At 36.1% G+C, this 21,853-nt stretch overlaps 3 protein-coding genes and 1 non-coding gene across 4 annotated transcripts; 3 read left to right on the top strand and 1 right to left on the bottom strand.

The window, feature by feature from the left end:
• The first annotated feature begins 215 nt into the window (after positions 1–215).
• On the top strand, positions 216–4,231 carry LOC130932479 (probable 1-acylglycerol-3-phosphate O-acyltransferase). Its single transcript, XM_057861810.1, has 9 exons — positions 216–629; positions 963–1,199; positions 1,485–1,531; positions 1,642–1,760; positions 1,879–2,027; positions 2,196–2,305; positions 2,387–2,486; positions 3,128–3,251; positions 3,835–4,231. The coding sequence occupies exons 1-9, from the start codon at positions 451–453 to the stop codon at positions 3,958–3,960; spliced, it is 1,191 nt and encodes a 396-aa protein (XP_057717793.1). The 5' UTR covers positions 216–450; the 3' UTR covers positions 3,961–4,231.
• Positions 4,232–4,599: 368 nt separating this feature from the next.
• On the bottom strand, positions 4,600–4,672 carry TRNAE-CUC (transfer RNA glutamic acid (anticodon CUC)). Its single transcript has one exon. It is a non-coding gene; the product is annotated as a tRNA-Glu (tRNA).
• Positions 4,673–4,792: 120 nt separating this feature from the next.
• LOC130936686 (protein ACCUMULATION AND REPLICATION OF CHLOROPLASTS 6, chloroplastic) lies at positions 4,793–8,857 on the top strand. Its single transcript, XM_057866817.1, has 6 exons — positions 4,793–5,295; positions 6,023–6,247; positions 6,565–6,825; positions 6,935–7,889; positions 8,062–8,198; positions 8,426–8,857. Exons 1-6 carry the CDS (start codon positions 4,801–4,803, stop codon positions 8,714–8,716), a joined length of 2,364 nt encoding a protein of 787 aa, XP_057722800.1. The 5' UTR covers positions 4,793–4,800; the 3' UTR covers positions 8,717–8,857.
• An 11,576-nt stretch (positions 8,858–20,433) lies between these two features.
• On the top strand, positions 20,434–21,300 carry LOC130933854 (uncharacterized). The gene is made up of 2 exons (XM_057863463.1): positions 20,434–20,598; positions 20,812–21,300. Exons 1-2 carry the CDS (start codon positions 20,434–20,436, stop codon positions 21,298–21,300), a joined length of 654 nt encoding a protein of 217 aa, XP_057719446.1.
• Positions 21,301–21,853: the final 553 nt, after the last annotated feature.

The raw sequence follows: 21,853 nt of genomic DNA, 5'->3' as shown, positions 1-21,853 counted from the left end.
CAGATTTTCAAATATTAACTTTATGTGAAGTCGATTATCTGATTTTGACCATTAATTTAGTCAAAATGGTCTTGAATTTCCACAATAAGAGAAAGAGTAAAATTAGTGGCTACGATTCTCCACGTAATGGGTACCCGTCACAACCGTCATTGCCCGCGTAAGCACCCCTCTTCTGTCTTCTCTTCCTCCCTCTAATAATTGAAACTAAACTTCTCTTTTCTTTTCTTTTTCTATTTTTTTTTCTCTCTCTCCAAGTTCCAACTTCTCGCCCCTTCTTTCTTCTTTCTTTCCTCTGCTTCCCATCGTTGAAATTTAACAGAATCACGCACACACTAACAAATAGAATACGCTTTTGCTATTACTATTGCTTCTAACATCATCCAATTCAATTTTTTTTCTCAAATATAGCATAAAACACAGACAGAACACACTTGCAATTTGAAGAGACTTATGAACACGATTCGGTCTCGTTGGTTGTCGAGAAAAATGGTCGAAGAATTTGGCAAATCAGCAACCGCAACCACTTCCTCCACCGAAACGCCGCGTTTTTGGCCTTCTCTCTTACGTTGGATTCCAACTTCCACCGACCACATCATCAATGCCGAGAAGCGCCTTCTCTCTCTCGTCAAGTATCCATCTCATAAACCCTTTTCTTCTTAGCTTCTGTTACTTACTCCTCTGCTTAAAAGTTGAATCTTTTACGATTTTCCCCGGTCTTAATTTGTATGTTGGTCTAATCTAATCCATTTCTTTGAGATGAATTTGATAAATACTGTTTAGGGTGCATTTGATTGTTATGTTTGTAAAGTATGCATAGCTTGTGTTTGAATAAACTCTTCAATGAGAATATCAGAAAAAAAAAATCCCTTTTTTCCCGTTGTTTTGATGTTACAACTTGATCCAACAGCACTTCGAAATTGTTTTGACTAAAATTGTTCCTCTCTTTTTTTTTGGTGCGGCAGGACTCCATATGTCCAAGAAAAGGTTAATATAGGCACTGGTCCACCAAATTCTAGAGTTAGATGGTTTGGTTCAGTGAGCAATGAGCCACGGTTTATTAACACCGTTACATTTGATAGTAAAGATGATGCTCCTACCCTTGTCATGGTTCATGGATATGCAGCTTCACAGGGTTTCTTCTTTCGAAATTTCGATGCTCTAGCTAATCGATTTAGGGTCATTGCTATTGATCAACTTGGGTGAGTGAGATATGCTTGTATGTTGTATCTGAGTGTGATCCTACTGATGTTTTTTGTGCTTTGTGCTTTACGGGGTCATTGTGAGTTTTGATTTTGAAGGGGAAGGAAAGTGAAGGACTCGAAGTGTAAAAGGAAGTATCCTTTTACTACTCAAGTTCTTCTCTTCCCCTAAAAGACTCAAGCTCGCAAACACCCCCTTTATGATTAAATTTGAGGGAAGTAGTGTTGTTTCAAATTGAGGCCTGTGTTTTGCTCTAACTAGTTGCATTGAAACGTTTTTGTCAGTTGGGGTGGATCTAGCAGGCCTGACTTTACATGCAAAAGCACTGAAGGTTGATGCTAAAGTTGATTTCGAAATTCGAATAGAAAAAGTTTCATTCTTGTTGCCTAAGTTGAAAGTATGAGTAGCAAAATACTTAATCTTTGTTGCTTGACCATGCAGAAACTGAAGCATGGTTCATCGATTCTTTTGAGGAATGGAGAAAAGCCAAAAACCTTAGCAATTTTATATTGCTCGGGCATTCTTTTGGTGGTTATGTTGCTTCCAAGTATGCACTTAAGGTTAATGTCTTTCTACAGTGTACTAAAATGACTCTAATTTGGTTTTCTTTTGCTTTTTCCTTTTTAAAAAGAATTATGGTATATATGACTATATCCTAATATTTATTCTTATGAATAGCACCCGGAGCATGTTAAGCACTTGATTTTGGTGGGACCTGCTGGTTTTTCACAAGAAACAGAGAGGATTACAAAGTTCTTATCAACATGGAAAGGATCAATTTTGAACCAGATATGGGAATCTAACTTTACACCTCAAACTATTATTAGGTACACTACTTTGTCCCTATTTCTTCATCCTGTATATCAGTTTTATCATTTAATTTCGCTTGAATTAGTTTTACGATAGAGTTAGTGTTCTTTGTATCCCTTCCCTCAAAATGACAGATATTTTTTCAGATAAATCTCTAATTGATATTCTACATATGTTTGTCGCAGAGGTTTAGGTCCTTGGGGTCCTGATATGGTGCGCAGGTATACAAGTGCTAGGTTTGTTACTCATACAACTGGTGAAATGCTGAATGAAACTGAAACCAGTTTGCTAACAGGTATGATCTGATATAACCTATTAATATGTGTTAAAGATGTAAGATTATATTCTAATTATGTATTTATTTTTACTATTGAAGATTATGTTTACCATACTCTAGCGGCTAAAGCTAGCGGTGAGCTGTGCCTCAAACATATATTTTCGTTTGGAGCATTTGCTAGGATGCCCCTTCTTCACAGGTTTGATGATCATTCTCCTGCTGTTGATTATCGAATTATTCATTCCTTTCTGCTTTATTACTTCAAAAATGTTAGTAGTTGAGAATGAAAGGTTATTTGGATTTTAGATTATAGTATTTATAACTTGATTCCATGATCTATATTTACTATTGCGTGGCTCATAGAAAAGATAAACTTTGGAAGCTTCTAATGTCTTCAATGCATTGAAAATTTAAAACTTAGTAATTCTTTTTAGAAATTTAAATAGTGCTCATAAGGCTTTTGTTTGCAAAACCCCTATGAAATAGGGGAATTCATAGGAAAAAGTAAGAGGCCACAAGGGAAATTGACTCTAAAGGGGTTGCAAAGACAGTAATGATACACCATTCCCAAAAATTCTCATAAATATCATTGTAAAAATTAAACGAGGTAAAAAAGTTGATTCAATAAATATCTTTGATGATTAACTTGCAAAGTATGATATGGCTTCATATCTCTATAGGTTCAAATTTCCACTTGCTATTAGGAGTTAGGATAATGCTATAACCTCCATTTTCTGCCTCTTTGGATTCTTTTTTCTCACGCGATAAAGAATTCAATTTTCGAATGGATTCCTACCTATGCCTAGATCTCGGATAAATGGAAATTTTTTGGTGTTTCAGGGCTTTAGAGTGGAAGGTGCCAACCACTTTCATATATGGTATCCAAGATTGGATGAATTACGAGGGTGCCCAAGAAGCGCGCGACCAGATGAAGGTTCCATGTGAAATCATTAGAGTTCCCCAGGTACCATCACTTTCTCCTTGTCCCCAAACAATGAAAACCCATTTTGAATGTTGTTTTGAATTTGGATAAGGTAAATTACACTGACCTCCCTTATGGTTAGGAAATATTACACACAACCCCTTTTTTATTTGTAAAATTATACACTAACCAACCTAGGATGGTGACATTCTATCCTCCTCCAGGGAATAAAAAATCCTTATTTAAAATCACCCTTACTCCATGGTGCATATAAGAAACAGGCCGAAGGATTCGGGTTATATGACACTTGTCACTCTTATGTTTTGCAAAACGTGACACTTTGTTTGGTTAATGTCTCATGACAGAAAATACATACATAATGAGACAAAGATCCTTGTCATCATTGTTTGGATAAATTTTGTTTAAGGATAAAAACATTGTCTATTTTTGTATTTGTCACCTTTTTCAAAAAGGTTTATGTGTTTCAGTGTTTTTAAATTCTTTTGTTAAGAGTTAAGACAATTTTCAAACAGGACCTAACCTCTGTTGTAAACATAACATTTGAGAGGTTAGTATAATTTACTCTCTATATTTTTGAGCTGAGAAATTTGGTTATTTTTTGCAGGCTGGTCATTTTGTGTTCATTGACAACCCAAGTGGCTTCCATTCAGCTGTGTTCTATGCTTGTCGTAGGTTTCTTAGTCCGAATCCCGATAGCGAGTCCCTTCCGGACGGGTTAACCTCTGCATAGGCCATAATCTTGTGCATGCTGTCTAGAATTTTATTATTATTTGTCAAGTAAAGTTATTACAAATTAAATTCCATGGGTTAATGAAGCCATGTTAAATTGTAGTTGTAACAGCAATGACAAGGAACACAACCTGTGTCATGAATTTGATTACTGAAAGATGTGCTGAATTAAACTTTGTAATATTAAGGTTGTTCTTCTGTATAGTTTGTACTATAAATGAGAAAGTGATAGCCTATGTTGTAATATAAATTAAGAACTCATTACACCTGTCTTTTTCCTCTGTTGACATGATTTTAAAATCTAGTTTGCATTGAATCTGAAAGAGATACAACAACCCTACTCAATCATTTAAAATTTCATCGATCTAATCTAAGTTAACTTTGGCACCAATATCAAATTTGGACCACAACAAGAATAGTGGTAGAATCAACTTTTTTAAACCCCCCTCCCCTCCCCCTTGAATTCACCATTCTAAAATACATTAACTAATTTATCACCATATAGCATATAGTATATGTATATAGAATAGAAATAACTACAAGAGAAGTACGTCCTACAAACAATTTCTCATAAAATGATAAAATGCATAGTAAAAATGTTATGTATATACTAAAACTAAGTGAAAAATAGTAGAAGAAATTCCGTTGCCGGGACTTGAACCCGGGTCTTTCGGGTGAGAGCCGAATATCCTGACCAACTAGACTACAACGGAAGCTGTTGTTGAGACTTGGGAGTTCCAAGTTATGAGTGAGGGTTTCATAGAAACAGACCAAAATCTGCGCAGGGTTTTAAGCTCAAAACAGAAAAAAAAAAAAAAAAAACCAAACAGAGCTGCTCACAATGGAAGCTAATGCTTTACTCCCTCGCATTGGCGTTGGCCTCTGCGCCCCGCCACTCCTCCACTCTTCACAACGCCGCACCCGCCTCACTTTCTCATCCTCCGCCAGTAAATGGGCGGAGCGCCTCATCTCCGACTTCCAATTCATCGGCGACTCCGACCACCACTACTCCTCCTCTGCCGCCGCATCCGCTACTCTCAGCCCTCCACGCTACGATTCTCCGCCTGAGCAGCGGTTCCTCTCGATTCCTCTCGACTTCTACAGAATCCTCGGCGCCGAAACACATTTCCTTGGCGACGGTATTCGACGCGCGTACGAGGCGCGTTTCTCGAAGCCACCGCAGTATGCGTTCAGCAACGAAGCGTTAATCAGCCGCCGCCAGATTCTCCAAGCTGCTTGTGAAACCCTAGCTGACCCTGCTTCCCGCAGAGAGTACAACCAGGGACTCGTTGAAGATGAAGACGCCACCGTTTTCACTCAAGTCCCTTTCGATAAGGTCATTTTATAATTGAAGCTCAGCTAATCTTGAATCGTAAACTTGGAGTTTATGACTTGACTTGGCTTGACTTGAGAGTTCGATAATGCTGTTTGTTTGTTAATGCAACTTCGCTTTTTAAACTGTTCAGGTAGTTCTTATTCACTAGATTAAAACATTAGATATCATCTTCAGCTAGTGGGAAATAGTTTAATTTTTGCTGCATAGTACATTAGTGATTTTCAAGTGGTAGGTAGGCTCATCCTTATCCCCTTTGTCTCGAGTTCGAGCCCTTGGATGTATATAGAACTGTATTGAGAGAAGCAGTTATAGTTCCTCCAGTCGGGTTAGTATACGTGCGGCAAAGACTCACGGTTTTTATTCTTACTTTAATTGTGCTTGTTAATGGAGTGTAAATAGAGAATATAAATGAGGTTATAATTTCAATTCAGGAATTTTGTTTTTGGGGTAGAATCAGGTCATGTTTTGCTATTAATATTATCAAAGCAAGTTTTTATTGACATGCATAAAGATTGAAAGAACAAATGTTGTGGGATGGATGGAGTATTGGAGTATGGTTCTATGTATATGGAAGGAATGCACAAAGTTTTGAATATTATATGTCAAAAGTTTCCCCCTTATCACAGTACATGTGTTTTACAAGTGGAGCGTATGTATAGGTGACCCCATGTTGTTTTTGGCTTAATTTGTTCAATTGCATAAGAAGGCAGTGATGGGTTTTTTGCAGGTTCCTGGAGCTCTCTGCGTGCTGCAGGAAGCTGGGGAGACCGAGTTGGTGCTTCAGATTGGGCAGGGCTTGCTGAGAGAGAGATTGCCCAAGTCGTTCAAGCAAGATGTCGTGTTGGCCATGTCGCTCGCTTATGTTGACATCTCGAGGGATGCTATGGCCTTTACCACTCCCGATTTCATTACTGCATGTGAGATGCTTGAGAGGGCATTGAAACTTTTGCAGGTGAATATGATAGTTCCATGGCTATGGATGATCGTTTTTTTGTTTCTCGATTGCTGTATCCTAAAAATTTGCCATTTTCCAAACAATATTGGTTTCAGATGATTTGACTTTTTTTAAGTCAATGCTTCTAATTATATCAATAGGGATGTGTGGAATTTGGTTTGACACTGTGACAGGATTAATCATGGCAATGCAAGCCACTGTATAGTTGTTATAATGTTCAATTAGGTTTTGTATAAACATTGATGATTTAAAATTTGACACAATATAAAATACAGTTCTGATACAAAGTGCTCTCTGCGAACTTGATTATGTAGGAAGAAGGAGCAAGCAGCCTAGCACCAGATTTACAAGCACAAATCGACGAGACACTGGAGGAGATAACCCCACGCTGTGTTTTGGAACTTCTATCCTTGCCCCTTGATGAAGAACATCGAGCACGAAGGGATGAAGGTCTGCAGGGTGTCCGCAATATTTTGTGGGCTGTTGGAGGAGGTGGTGCGGCAGCAATTGCTGGGGGTTTCACACGTGAGGACTTCATGAATGAGGCTTTTTTACATATGACAGCAGTTGAACAGGTATTCTTGCATTGTTGTTTTGCATATTTTTCTGTAATGTTCTCTTCATGTTTATATTTGAAAAATATCTCTTCATCTTGTTTCCTTTTACCTTCAATATTCTTTGAAGGTTGATCTTTTTGTGGCCACACCAAGTAATATACCAGCTGAAAGTTTTGAAGCATATGGGGTGGCACTTGCGCTCGTTGCGCAAGCCTTTGTAGGTAAAAAGCCACATCTTATCCAAGATGCGGATAACTTATTCCAACAACTTCAACAAACAAAGGTAACAACTATGAGACATGCTGCCTCTATTAATGCTCCAAAGAGAGAGGTTGATTTTGCTTTAGAAAGGGGCCTCTGTGCTTTGCTTGTTGGGGAGCTAGATCAGTGTCGATCATGGTTGGGACTAGACAGTGAGAGCTCTCCATATAGAAATTCATCCATTGTAGAATTTGTAATGGAAAATGCCAAGGGTGATGAAGACAGTGATCTTCCTGGACTCTGCAGATTGTTAGAGGCATGGTTGATGGAAGTAGTTTTTCCGAGATTTAGAGATACTAAAGAGATAACATTCAAGCTTGGAGATTACTATGATGACCCTACAGTGCTCAGGTATCTAGAGAGGCTGGAGAGTGTTGGGCATTCACCCTTGGCTGCTGCAGCAGCCATAGTGAAAATCGGAGCTGAGGCTACGGCTGTTATTGGTCATGTCAAGGATAGTGCAATGAATGCATTGAAGAAGGTGTTTCCTGTTGGTTATGAAGATGAAATTGTGAAAATTCAAGAGAATGACGGGAAGGAATATTTCAATCTTTCTGAAAGTGAGAATCTTTTAATTTCACCAGATCAAGATACTTCGACTGGTATTGAGGTTTCTGGAACAAGAAAATCTTCTGAGATAAGTGGTGGTGAGATAATTACTGACAAAATTAAAGATGCAACTGTGAAGATCATGTGTGCTGGCGTTGTGATTGGACTTGTGACTGTGGTTGGCTTGAAGTTTATACCTGCTGCTAGGCATGGCTCACCCACCATACGCAAAACAACTGGTTCGGCGCTGGCATCAGATACTGTCAACATAGGTATTACCTTTAGAGACACCCGCAATTAGGATCACAATTACAAATTGATTTCCATCATGAATTATCATCTGAATGATTCAGTTACTGCTGATCAGAAATTTGATATCAAAAGTTCATAGTTAACTTCTAGCAATTATTGCATGGTGCGTATAATACATATTTATCTGCACAGGTTCCTCGGGAGGTGAAGAATTAGAAGAGCAACTTCCGAAAATGGATGCAAGGGTTGCTGAAGCTGTGGTTCGCAATTGGCAGAACATTAAATCCCAAGCTTTTGGACCCAAACATTGCCTCGAAAAATTGCCAGAGGTAAAGAATTAATTTGGTCCTTATGAAAATGGAGATGATAATCACAGCTTTACAAAAACATGACCAATATGCTGAAAATCTTGCGATTTTGAGGAAGTGCTTTAAAAGAAGATCATTGTAGACTAATCAATACGATTTTATCCTAGACAACTTGAAATTCTACAGTGATTTCCTTAATTTTCATCTTCATATATGTCAAGTTTTGCTGAATTTAAGATATGCTATAGGTACTTGATCACGAGATGTTGAAGATATGGTCCGATCGGGCATCCGAGATTGCAGAGCGTGATTGGTCCTATAACTACACGTTGGAGGACCTCAGCATCGATAGCGTGACTATATCCCAGAATGGGCGGCGTGCGGTGGTCGAGACAACTCTCAAAGAGTCAACCCACCTCAATGCTGTAGGTCATCCGCAGCACAATGCTTCAAGCAGCAAAACCTACACAACAAGATATGTGATGTCTTATTCAGATTCAGGTTGGAAAATCGTTGAAGGAGCTGTTCTTGAGTCATAGTCATGTTTTGTAATATTGTTTGCACTTTTCGAGCACTCTTAATGTAGTTAACCTGTAAATACTCCATCTATGTGCTATCAGATTCTTCAATTAGCTGCAAATGTTTGAAAATTTCATGCAGAAATAAATAATTTTTTATCATTTAGTAAACATGTAATTTGGACTTTGATCTTAGCCATATCCAAACAAAATATCAGGTATCGGTTAAATTTAACGAAAGGTGATAATAACTTAATAAGTGATAACTATTGCCTCATAACTCATAAGTTTGATTTTATTCTATGCAGTATGATTTCTTAATCTCACAAATGAGTTAATTTACTTTTTTTTAATAAAAAAATAAATAGGTGCACGGAGTGAAATAGGTATTTCATTATTTCATATGGCAAATACGACAAAGCGTATTAAGTGGTCCAATGAAGAGTTTTAATTTTAACAAGATCCATATTTATTAGGTGGTAGAAATCTATTTTCGGGATACAAACGTGATAATAAGATGGCTGCATTTATTTTTTCTCTTTTCTTCGTAATTTTTAAAAAGTATTATTTTTCTTTGAGAAAACAATTATAATTATGAGATCTCTAAATTTTCACCTGTTAATTAACTTGGTCCTTGAATTTTATAATTATCAATTAAGTTAGTCTTTTACGTAGATTTTGACTTGATGTTGATGTTATTAGTGAAATATTTACGATAAAAACTCACATGTAGTTGTCTTTATGTGAAGTTGCTAGTTGAGAATCGTTAGATAACAATTCTATTAAATATGTCAAATCATCTAATAATTTTTAACTAACAACTTTACATGAAAACAATTGCATGTGAGTCTTCACCAATATTTACGTAGATTGTTAATTACTTTATGGTACAGTAACGTGTTCCGACAGTTCCACCTGTAACAAAAAGATTTGTTGATGATCTGTCGTATTGATGACATGGGGCATAGTAACTAATATTATAAGACGTAACACTAAAATCTACCATTTCATCAACAATAATGTTAAAACATAATTTATAAAAGAGATTAATATGATCCATCATTATAAAATTTATAGACCAAATTAATCCGTTTAAAAAATCCAGGAAACAAATTGATTGGTTTTCTTCAGCTATGATATTGCATGATAGTTGTACCAAAAGCTTCATTATGATAATGTGAAATATTATTCGTATCTACTACGTCTTTTGTAACATGTTGTTCTCTATCTCAAAGTCGTCTTAGGCTTAAAGGCCAAGCAATAGCAACTCATGCAAATTAAAGCAATTAAGGTGGGACCTATGTATCAATGAATGTATGATAATGTGCAAGTTGATACGGTTTCTTAGGGAAAAATTTTTATATGCTATATAGTATTCGTGCAAGATATTTTTCTTGCTACACACGCATCATTTATTATTTAATGTCACTATAATTTTATTTGTGGGCTGGTAAGAATAAAAGAGTACAATTACGATTAATGTTAGAAATTTCTTAACCAGTAACGCCTATGAATCTGAAAGATAGAAATGGGAATACAATTAATAATCACATACATATATATGGAATAAATTATTATTTATTCACTTGAGATGATGCATTCATGGTTGAATTATTAATTTATGAACTAAAGTTTTTCTTATTTCGTGGAGAAGTTTTCATTGTACGAAAATGTTGACTATATATGGGAACTTTAATTATATTTTATTATTTTATCAAATCAATAAAGAATGAGAAAAAGAAAGTAACCTCCATAAAAACGTTTAGATGCTCCCCTTATCATTTTCATTAGATCCTCCTTTGAACTCTTTTTCAACAATAATATTTCAAAAGTTTAATTGTGTGCTAATGAAAAGATCAATGTAGTACTACATTTTAGGTTTGATATTCTTTTTAATATAGTAATTATTATATAGTACTTTTAGTAAATATCAGCTCCTATAAAAAGCAGTTTTTTTTCCCTTGTATATAGATCCCTTTTGATAATATTTCACCAGAGACTACTCATGAAGGCTGATATTTAATTACAAGTATACTCATTTTGTTTCTCAGTATATTATTAAGTTGAAAACCATTTTTTCACACTTAAATAGTGTGTAGATTATTTATATAATTATCCATCTCACATTTTATTAATAATAATAAAAAATATATTGACTCGGTATATAATAAAGAGTTATGTTAGGGAGACATTAACACAAAAGTTCTCTTATTATTTTCAGACTATAAATGAATTTAAAAAGTCAAAAAAAGATAAATTATGACTCTATATAGTAATTATTTTAGAGCATGCATTGTTAGTGGGGACACATAGGGGTTACCCTATCTATTGCTACAATAATTGTATGTGGGGGAACAAAGTGAACCCTAAGACATCTCAATTTTTTTTTAAATCTTTGTTATGACCTATTTTGTTAAATTATTGCATGAATGTTAAACTTTTTTAGCTCTTATACATAAAAAGACTAGCAAATAACTTTTCAAGTGGCTCTTATATTATTAGTAGCAAAAGTTAATCTTATTATTAGAAATTATAAGAGTTAGTTACTTCACACCTATAAACATTACGAGGCTTTTAGTTTTAGATAATGTGAGGCTTTATACTTGTATATTTGTAAAATGTAGGTCTATTCTTTATTAGTTGCAACAACCATCTATAACCGCAACAACGTAATTCTATCACCAAATGTTTAGATTTTATAATAAAATTAAGAGGAACTCATATAATTAAACTTTACTATACATAGATACACTCATTTTTGTTATAGCTTAGTAACTTGAATTTATATAAATAACAAGGTGTTCTATTTGCAACTACTTAAGAAATTTAATTTACCACTTTTTTCAAAATGTCTTATAGATTTTGAATATATATGATCATGTGGGGACTGATATAATTAGTTTTTTGGTGGCGTAACCTATATACAATTGTGACAACTAGTAATAGTATCTATATATATGTGACATTTATCCTTTTTCTGTAGCATAGGAAAAATATGGAAGCCACATTTAATAAGTATTTGATTCTCTTCTCAATGTTCATAGTGTTAATTGTTAGGCTTAAAGGTGATGATCAAAGCCAAGGCAATGCCACATTGGTCACTCTCCCATTAAACCTACAAGGTAATAAAAGTAGTGAAGAAGCAAAAGGAAAACACAATAATGAAGTTGTGTTCAACTCAAGCAAAGGAGGAGGTGGCGGCCGCGGAGGTGGAGGGTTTAAATGGGGTTGGGGTGGCGGAGGCGGAGGAGGAGGAGGAGGTGGTGGTGGTGGTGGTGGTGGTGGTGGAGGTGGCGGTGGTGGCGGATGGGGTTGGGGAGGAGGAGGGGGTGGTTGGTGGAAATGGGGTTGCAATGGAAGGGTTAGAGGGAGAAGGCATTATCACAAACACAAGAAGGGCAATAAGAATAATAAAGAAGATTACAAGATTGGGGAATATGCAGAATGCATAGCAAGAACAAGATGCAAAGGAATGAGATTGGATTGTCCACTTCATTGTGGTGGATCATGTTTCTATGATTGTCACCATATGTGTAAGCCTCATTGTTGGAGACCTTAACATACATTCTTTTTCAAGATCATATTAATTAAGAGGTTCAATTTTGGTCAATAAACTTAATTTAACAATCCAATCTTTTTATTTTTTATTTTTTATTTTTTGGCTTGCTCCACCTATATCTATCATCACTTATGTTGTTATTTCTATTTTGCATGTTATTAAATATTTCTTTTCGTCATTGTAATGAAATAATGCTTGTTAATGATAATTAAGGAGCTCTTGTTGGCACACTTGTTAGTTTTCAATTGAGATATCAACTGTGAAATATGTTGATTAGCTTTTCGTTAATTTATTTATAAGAATTTCATTGACTAGTAAGACAATGATTAGATTAAACTTTTTCTATAAATGATTAATCCCTTGCACCATATTTGCCAGCTGGTTTTATACAGGTCGCTTATAATAGAATAATATATGATTTTTTTTTCCTAATGTTTTTAAATAAAATGATAAAGGTAATTATTAAGAGTTTTGCTAGGTATAGACAATAATTCTTGTAAACAATGTGAATAATGAGTTCTAGAATTGACTCAATAAAATAAAAAAAGTATTCTATTCTAAATTACATCCTAAATCTTAATATTAGGATAATTATTTTCAATTGAACATCCAACTATTATTAACTGTGCATGAGTAAATCGAATAAAAAAAATAACAATCCAATTAAAAATAATGAACATAATCATTTGGATACTTATTGAATTAAACATTATTTAATATATTCATTGTTCACATTGTTTAGTATTCTATATTTTTATTGTCTATCTATACTTTTCCAATTAATAACAATGCATACAATAAGAATTAAATTTAATAATTAGAACATAATAATAAAATTAATTATACTTTTTAAAATGTTATTAGGGATATGTATTAGATTAAATATTAAGAATAATTTTTAAAAATTTTGAAAATATTAAGAATAAAAATTATATTTTATATTTAAAAAAATAAAATACGAAAAATTCACAGGCTTTATAGTTTATACAGTATATTTCTTATATATATTAAGGTTTTATATTTTTATATTTTTATAGATATTTCATATTTGGGTTGAGTAGTACTGTTTGCCATGATGACTTTATTTTTTCAAATTAAAAATATGTTAAGAAAACATCCTTAGTAGTTGCTATTTATATATTATTTGTAACAGGGTAAAATCTTATAATAGAAAAATGAGGACAAGTATTATTTCTGTGCATATACTGGTACCATTATTTTTGGACACACACTTGGTGCTCATATCGAAGACACTCATTCACTTAATTCGTAGACATACTAAAAATAACATGTTCGAATTGTTGACCCTAAAATGGATACCAAGACTACTACTTTTTGAATTAATAATTTTCTAAAAACGTATAATAATACGGTAGTAGAGAACCAGCGATATGATAAATACTGTAATGACTTCAACAATGAGAACATCTTTAATTTTATCGAGACATACACAAATATTTTGAGTTTTCAATTCAAATACACTCTTACGCGTTATTTGGTTTGAAGGAATATGAGGAGAAGAAAATATAAAAAAATAAAAAATTTAGGAGATGAAAATTAACGGGTAAGGTGCAAGCAATGCTAAAATTACAAATCATTTTATACATTATAAAAACATTATGTATTTTAAGGAGAATCTAAATTATGAGATCTCGTCAATATTATAAAAACTTTATATATTATAGCTAGACATATATTATTATTTTCACAATCGAATATTTTACTGTCGATTACAGTGACTAATCATTTGCTGACTTATAAAAGTATTGCTAAACACAGCATAATAGAATCTATCATATATTACAATGCAATGAACCGAGCTTAAAACACTCACTGTTATAATCTGCACAATTGAGAAAAATATCTAGTCTAGACCAACCAAATATCCCAAAGGAGGCAAACATATAAAAAAGAAGAACAGTGCCAACTTTTTCCTTCTTTAGGTATGTGTGACTTGGCACATGTGAAACTTGCTTCTCTCATACCTTATCATAATCAATTATTCATTAAATGAAACTTGTTGATGCTCTTTCAGGCCAACGACTCCATCAATTATTATCACATCTTTTCTACCTCCAAAAACTTGCTTATCATTTAGTTTTGGGATGGATTTCATGGGAGGATAAAAATGATGCGTACGTGATAAATTCTATAACTCCGTCTATATTACACTTACGGTACATAGCTAATTCTAAACCCAAATAAAAAAGGAGGGTTATGTTAGATCTTCGCTTATGTTCATAGATTTTTCCTCAACTTTTGACATTCTCATCGAAAATACATGTTTTAAAAAGAGAAACAAACATCTTATAACCTATAAGAGTAGCATGACAAACTCTCAAATCGACTTCTTGTTGTTGAGGAGAGTCGACCGAAAATTTTGCATTAATTGTAAAATTATTCCGGGATAGAGTTTGACAACACAACATAGGGGTGCTCGTCGTAGATTTTTACGTTGAGTAAAAGTTGAGGAAAAGACATCATAAGAAAAAACCAAGGACGAGATGGTGGCGAATGAAAGGTGAGGAACAAAGAAGCTTTCTAAGATGGGTAGGAGAAGAAGCAAAGTGGGATGGGAATGGAAGCGTGGAAGAGATGTGGAGGAAGATGGCAGAAGTTATTAGAAAAATAGCAAAAGAAAGTTTTTGTGAATGTAAAGCAATAGGACCAGGAAACAAGGAGTCCTGGTGGTAGAATGCGAGTGTACAAGAAAATATAAAGATAAAAAGGGAGTGCTTTAAAGAGTGGTATTTATGCCGTAATGCAGATAATTGGAAAAAATATAAGGCGACTAAGAAATAGACAAAGTGGGCTGTAAGTGAAGCAAGAACAAGAGCATATGAGGGTTTCTACCAGTCTTTGGGCACAAAAGAAGGAGAAAAAAGTATATATATCATTGCAAAGAGCCGTGAAAGAAGAACGAGAGATTTGGAGAGGTGCTGGCTCAAGAGGAGAAGATTAATGAAAGGTGGAAGAGCTACTTTTACGTGTTATTTAATGAAGGACAGAAGACTCTTTCGAGTCTTGGTCGGTTTTGCACAAGGGAAGAAGATCAAAACTTTGACTACTATCGAATGATTCGAGACTTCGAGGTAAAAGAGGCTCTAAATCAAATAAAAAATGGCAAGGCAGTAGGACCTAATAATATCCCGATTGAGGTTTAGAAGGACCTTGGAAGAAAAGGCATCAACTAGTTAACCAAGTTTTTTAATGAGATTTTAAGGTCAAAGAAGATGCTGATGAGCGGAGAAAAAGCGCCTTGGTACCTATCTACAAGAATAAGGGGGATATACAAAGTTGCAAAAACTATAGAGGGATCAAACTTATGAGTCATACCATGAAGTTATGGGAAAGGGTGATAGAACGAAGGTTGAGAAAAGAGATACAAGTAATAGAGAACCAATTTGAATTTATGCCAAGCAAATCTACCACTGAAGCGATATACCTGTTAAGAAAGATGATGGAGAGGTATCGTAGTAATAAAAGGGATCTATATATGGTGTTTATTGATTTGGTAAAAGCGTACGATAGGGTGACAAGGGAGGTCTTATGGAAGGTTTTAGAAAAAAGGAGAGTAAGGATCGCATATATTCGTGCAATTAAAAATATGTATGATAGGGCCACAACTAGTGTGAAGACTCAAGGTGGTGTAACAGAGGAATTTTCTATTGGTATAGGATTACACCAGGGATTATCTTTAAGTCCCTATCTTCTTGGAAGTACTCACAGAGCACATCCAAGAGTCTGCGCCATGGTGCATACTTTTTGCCGATGATATTGTCCTTATGGGAGAGTCAAGAGAAGACCTAAATAAGAAGTTCGACTTATGGAGAAAAGCACTAGAAGTGTATAGTCTGCACATAAGTCGTAGTAAGACGGAATATATGGAATGTAAGTTCAGTTTGAGAAGGGAAAACCCTAATATAGATGTGAAGATTAGAGAAAATATCCTACCAAAAATTAAAAGTTTTAAGTATCTTGGCTGCATCATACAGGATAATGGAGAGATTAAACAGGATGTAAACCATAGGATCCAAGCAGATTGGTCAAAATAATGGAGTGCATCTGGTTTTATATGCGACAAAAAAGTGCCTTTAAAACTTAAAGGTAAATTCTATCGTACTATAAGACCGGTTATGCTTTATGGTACAGAGTATTGGACGGTCAAAGGGGAGCACGAACATAAGCTGAGTGTGGTAGAGATGAAGATATTGAGATGGATGAGTGGTCATATGCGATTGGATAAAATAAGGAATGAAAATATAAGGGAGAGAGTTGGAGTAGCATCCATTGTGGAAAAGATGGTTAAATCGTGTCTCAGGTGGTTTGAACATGTGAGAAGAAGACCGATAGAACACCTAGTTAAGAGGGTGGATGAGATGGAAGATGGAAAAGGGGTGAAAGGCAGAGGAAGGCCTAAGAAGACCATCTATGAGGTGGTCAAACGAGATCTACATGTAAACGGTCTCTCTATAGACATGATACATGACAGAGCACAATGACATCATTTGATTCATGTAGCCGACCCCACCTAATGGTACAAGACTTTGTTGTTGTTGTTGATTGATGACAAGTCATCTTAGCCTAGTTTTACTAGTCTTTTTCTTTTGTTTTCACTTGAATTATGCACTTTCTTGAGCCACAAGCAAGCCAATTTAGGTAGATTTTCATGCTTCCTTTGATTGAATCAACCATAGATAAATTAATACAATTTCATGAGGTTTGATGCCATAATTGGTGCATATTAGGATAGAATGAACATCTCATGATTTTGAGCATAGCTTTGATGTGTTTGGTTGATTTATGATAGGTGAAGAAAGCTTGGAAAAAGGTTGAAGCAAGAAGGAATGGCTAGAAGCAAAGAGAGAGCAATGAAACAAGTGAAATTGAACCAAGAAACATAAAGTTGGAGTTGAAGTTAGCCCTCAAACTTTGGCACAAACTTTTGGTGAAAAGTTAGCCTCAAAGTTAGCCCCCTAACTTGAAGGCTAACGTGAGAAGTTGAAATTTCTTCCCTGGGCACTCAAAGTTTGCGCCAACGTTAGCCCCCTAACTTGGAGGCTAACGTTGGCATGACAATTCTCACCCAGGGTAGCCAAAGTTTGCGCCAACGTTAGCCCCCTAACTTGGAGGCTAACGTTGGCATGAGAATTTTATCCCAGGGGTGGCGAAAGTTTGCGCCAACGTTAGCCCCCTAACTTGGAGGCTAACGTTGGCGCCATTTATGCATAAGGAAGGGCCAACGTTGGCGCTGAAGTTAGTCCCCTAACTTTGGCACCAACATTGGCATCAGGAAATGTGGGTTGCTGATATGAAAAGTTAGCTTCAAAGTTAGCCCCCTAACTTTGACTCAAACTTTTAATCCAACTTTGCAAAATTCAAATCCGGTTCAAATGGTTCACTTGGGTTTCTCTCCAAACTTCAAGAGCAATTAACCAAGGCCTCTTTCAACCCAATTCCACCAAGAGCAAAGGCCCAACTCAAGGCTTGAAGATCAATTGAAGAAAGTGTATAAATAGGCTAGAATTCAAGTTAGTCGGGGAGTTCCCTTTTTGAGCTTTCCTTTGAAATTTTCAGAGAGTTTTAGTTACTGGGTGATATTTAGTTTCTTAGTTTGGGGGGAAGGAGAATTCCATTCTCTTCCTCTTAGTTTTATTGCTTTCAATTTCAATTACACTTGTCTTGGATCTTGGGTTGAAGAATTGAAGAAATTCTGTTTCAATCTCACCTTAGATCTTGTTTATTTTCCACTGTTATTGAATTTCCATTTTGGTTACTTGCTGCTCATCTACTCTCTTTACAATTTACAATTCCCTTGCTATTGTTCTTGTTGGATCTAGGAAGGCATTGAGATCTAGACTTAGTTTTCTAGTCTCTGGGTCCTGAGATCTCATTTTACCATTTCAATTTTCTGTTCTTGCTTTATTTGGTTATTTTGCTTGTCTGTTTTAAATCCGAATCAACCCCAATTCCCATTTACTCTTCTGTTTGATGCAATTTAACTTCTCTTTGTTTAATTCCTGCAAATCCAAGTCCCAATCCCCTTTACATTTCAATCCAACTACATTTCTTGTCATTTAAGATTCTTGCAATTTACATTTCTTGCCCTTTAAGTTTCTGCCATTTAATTTCTTGTTCTTTAAGATTCAGCAATTTATTTCTTGCTCTCTTTACTTTAAATGCAATTTAAATTCTGCAATTCACCAATCAACCAACCAAATCTTGATTCGCTTGACTAAATCAACCACTAAACTAAAATTGCTCAATCCTTCAATCCCTGTGGGATCGACCTCACTCCCTTGAGTTTTTATTACTTGATGCGACCCGGTGCACTTGCCGGTTAGATTGGTGTTGTTTTGGGAGAGATTCTTGTCTCCACCAAAATAAATCCTCATCAAGTTTTTGGCGCCGTTGCCGGGGATTGATTAGATTGACAATGATTAAGTGAGGTGGAAGTTTAGATCAAGCACTTTTTCTTTATTTTTGATTAACCCACTAACTGTTTGATTTTTTGCTTAAACTAATTAAAACTTCAATTTAGCAGGACATTGAAACATTACTGGTTTGTGAATTTCTTTTGTTATGCTTGTATGTCAGGTACAAGAAGAAGCACACTGAATCTTCACGAACAGGATGAAAGAACTCTCAGGAGGTTAAGAAGAGCTGAAAGAGGGAAGAATATTGTTGGAGAAGAGGAATCAGACGACGAATTTCAAGATATGAAGGAACATTCAACTAATCCACCAGGTGGAGCAGACAACAACAATGGCAACCCACCTCAGAGGAGAGTTTTGGCCTCCTATACCTTTGCCAATCCTAGACATTGTGGAAGCAGCATCTTGGCTCCAAATGTCAATGCAAACAATTTTGAACTTAAGCCACAACTCATCACTTTGGTTCAGAATAATTGCTCTTTTGGTGGAGGATCACTTGAAGACCCGCACCAACACTTATCCACCTTTTTGAGAATATGCAACACTGTCAAAACTAATGGAGTACCTCCTGACAGTTACAAATTGATGCTATTCCCATTCTCTCTCAGGGACAAGGCCACTCAGTGGTTGGAATCATTTCCAAGAGACAGCATCAACAACTGGGATGATTTGGTAACCAAGTTCCTTGCCAAGTTTTATCCACCACAGAGGGTTATAAGATTGAAGGCCGAGGTACAAACATTCACTCAAATGGAGACCGAACCCATCTATGAGGCATGGGAGAGGTACAAGGCTCTAGTCAGAAAATGCCCCCTACTATGTTTAATGAATGGGAGAAGCTGCAAAACTTCTATGAAGGCTTAACACTGAAGTCCCAGGAATCCTTGGATCACTCAGCTGGAGGTTCCTTGCAACTCATGAAAACTGCAGAGGAGGCCCAAGAACTCATTGATATGGTGGCCAACAACCAATATTTCTTTGCTCATCAAAGAAACCGCCAACCATCACAAAGAAGAGGAGTAATGGAGCTAGAAGGAGTGGATTCAATCCTGGCTCAAAACAAACTAATGCAGCAGCAAATTCAACAACAATTTGAGCAAATGACCAAGAGGATTAATAGCCTCCAAGTTGCAGCAGTTAACACTAGCCAACCATCAACCACATGGGGGTAAAATGAAGAAGTTCAAGAAGAGCAGCAGCAGGAACAAGTCCAGTACATGCATTCTAATCCAAATGAAGTCTATGGTGATACTTACAACCCCTCATGGAAGAATCACCCCAATCTCAGATGGGGAGACACTCACAATCAAAACCAACAACCATGGCAGAGGAACTCAAACCAAAACAACCCAAGAAACAACCAAAATTACAACCAGCATCAAACCAACCAAAACACCTACAGAAAACCTCAAAACAACTACCCCAACCTCAACCAGTACCAATCCAATAACCAACCCATTAACCAAAATGCCCACCATCAATCACCTACAACTCACAACCCACCACAAGCACCATTTGAATCCCAAAGACTCACAAACCTGGAGACCTTGATGGACAAAATGATGAAATACCAGGAAATGGCAACCAAAAACCAAGAAGCATCAATAAAAAGCCTAGAGAGGCAGATCGGGCAAATCTCCAAGCAAATCTCTGTTGAGAGACCTTCAAGCTCACTGCCCAGTGACACAATCCCAAATCCCAAGGAAGAATGCAAGGCAATACAATTAAGGAGTGGGAGAACATTGATGAGCAACAATGACACTACAAAGAAGCAAACGGAGAGCATCAAAGAACCAACAGAGGATGAGAAGCAAACAAAGGCAGATGAAGCTAAGGAGCAATTTGTGATGCCAAATAAAAGCACCAAAGAGAAGGACAATCAGCCACAGAGGTCAAGGGAAATGACTCAGGTACAACAGCAAATAGGAAAGAGCATCACTCCTCCAATGCCATATCCTCAGAGGTTCAATAAGGAAGTTAAGGACCAGCATTTCCACAAATTCCTTGAGACTTTCAAGAAGCTGGAAATTAACATTCCTTTAGCTGAAGCTCTTGAACAAATGCCTCTGTATGCCAAATTTTTAAAGGAGCTTATCAATAAGAAAAGAAGTTGGCTTGAGAAGGAAACCGTGTTACTCACCGAGGAATGCAGTGCTGTGATTCAACGGGGCATTCCACCAAAACTCAAGGATCCGGGAGGCTTTGTAGTATCGTGCACTATTGGCAAAACAATTCTCAACAAAGCTCTCTGTGACCTTGGGGCCAGCATCAATTTAATGCCTCTTTCAATGATGAGAAAGCTTGATATAGAAGAGCTTAAGCCCACCAGGATGTCATTAGTTATGGCTGACAGATCCATCAAGACACCCAATGGAATTGTGGAGAATCTGTTGGTGAAGATTGGGGAATTTATCTTCCCAGCAGATTTTGTGATTTTGGATACTGAAGAGGAAGGAAGCGACTCAATCATTCTAGGAAGGCCATTTCTACACACAGCAAGAGCCATCATTGATGTAGAAAAAGGGGAAATGATCTTCAGAGTCCATAATGAACAAATGATCATAAATGTTTTCAAGTCAATGCAAACATTCCGGAGCAAGAGGACTACGTAAAAGTGGATATGATAGAGAGTCTGGTGGAAGAAATGCTAGAAGAAAGTTCTCAGGAGCAAGAAGGAAATCAAGAGGCAACAGAAGAACAAGTAGCAGAGACCTTCATTAAGCAAGATGAGAAACAAGACAAGAAGGAAGAAGTACGGAAACAAGAATTGAAACCGCTACCTCCCCATCTCAAATATGCATTTCTAGACACATCAGAGAGTTTTCCAGTGATCATTAACTCATCCCTGACAAAGAAGGAAGAGGGAGAACTTCTTAATGTGCTCAAAGCTCACAAAGATGCTTTAGGATGGACCATTGATGACCTGAAAGGAATCAGCCCTACAGTATGTATGCATAAAATCCTTTTGGAAGACAATTCCAAACCAGTAGTTCAACCTCAAAGAAGACTAAACCCCACAATGAAGGAAGTTGTCCAGAAAGAAGTAATGAAGTTGTGGAATGCAGGGATAATTTTCCCAATATCTGACAGCCCATGGGTGAGCCCGGTTCAGGTTGTACCAAAGAAAGGAGGAATGACGGTCATCACCAATGAGAAGAATGAGTT

Source organism: Arachis stenosperma, chromosome 6 (assembly GCF_014773155.1).
Source record: "Arachis stenosperma cultivar V10309 chromosome 6, arast.V10309.gnm1.PFL2, whole genome shotgun sequence".
NCBI lineage: Eukaryota > Viridiplantae > Streptophyta > Magnoliopsida > Fabales > Fabaceae > Arachis > Arachis stenosperma.
Note: the sequence above shows the minus strand (reverse complement) of the source record. Positions and strands in the feature narration are given on the sequence as shown.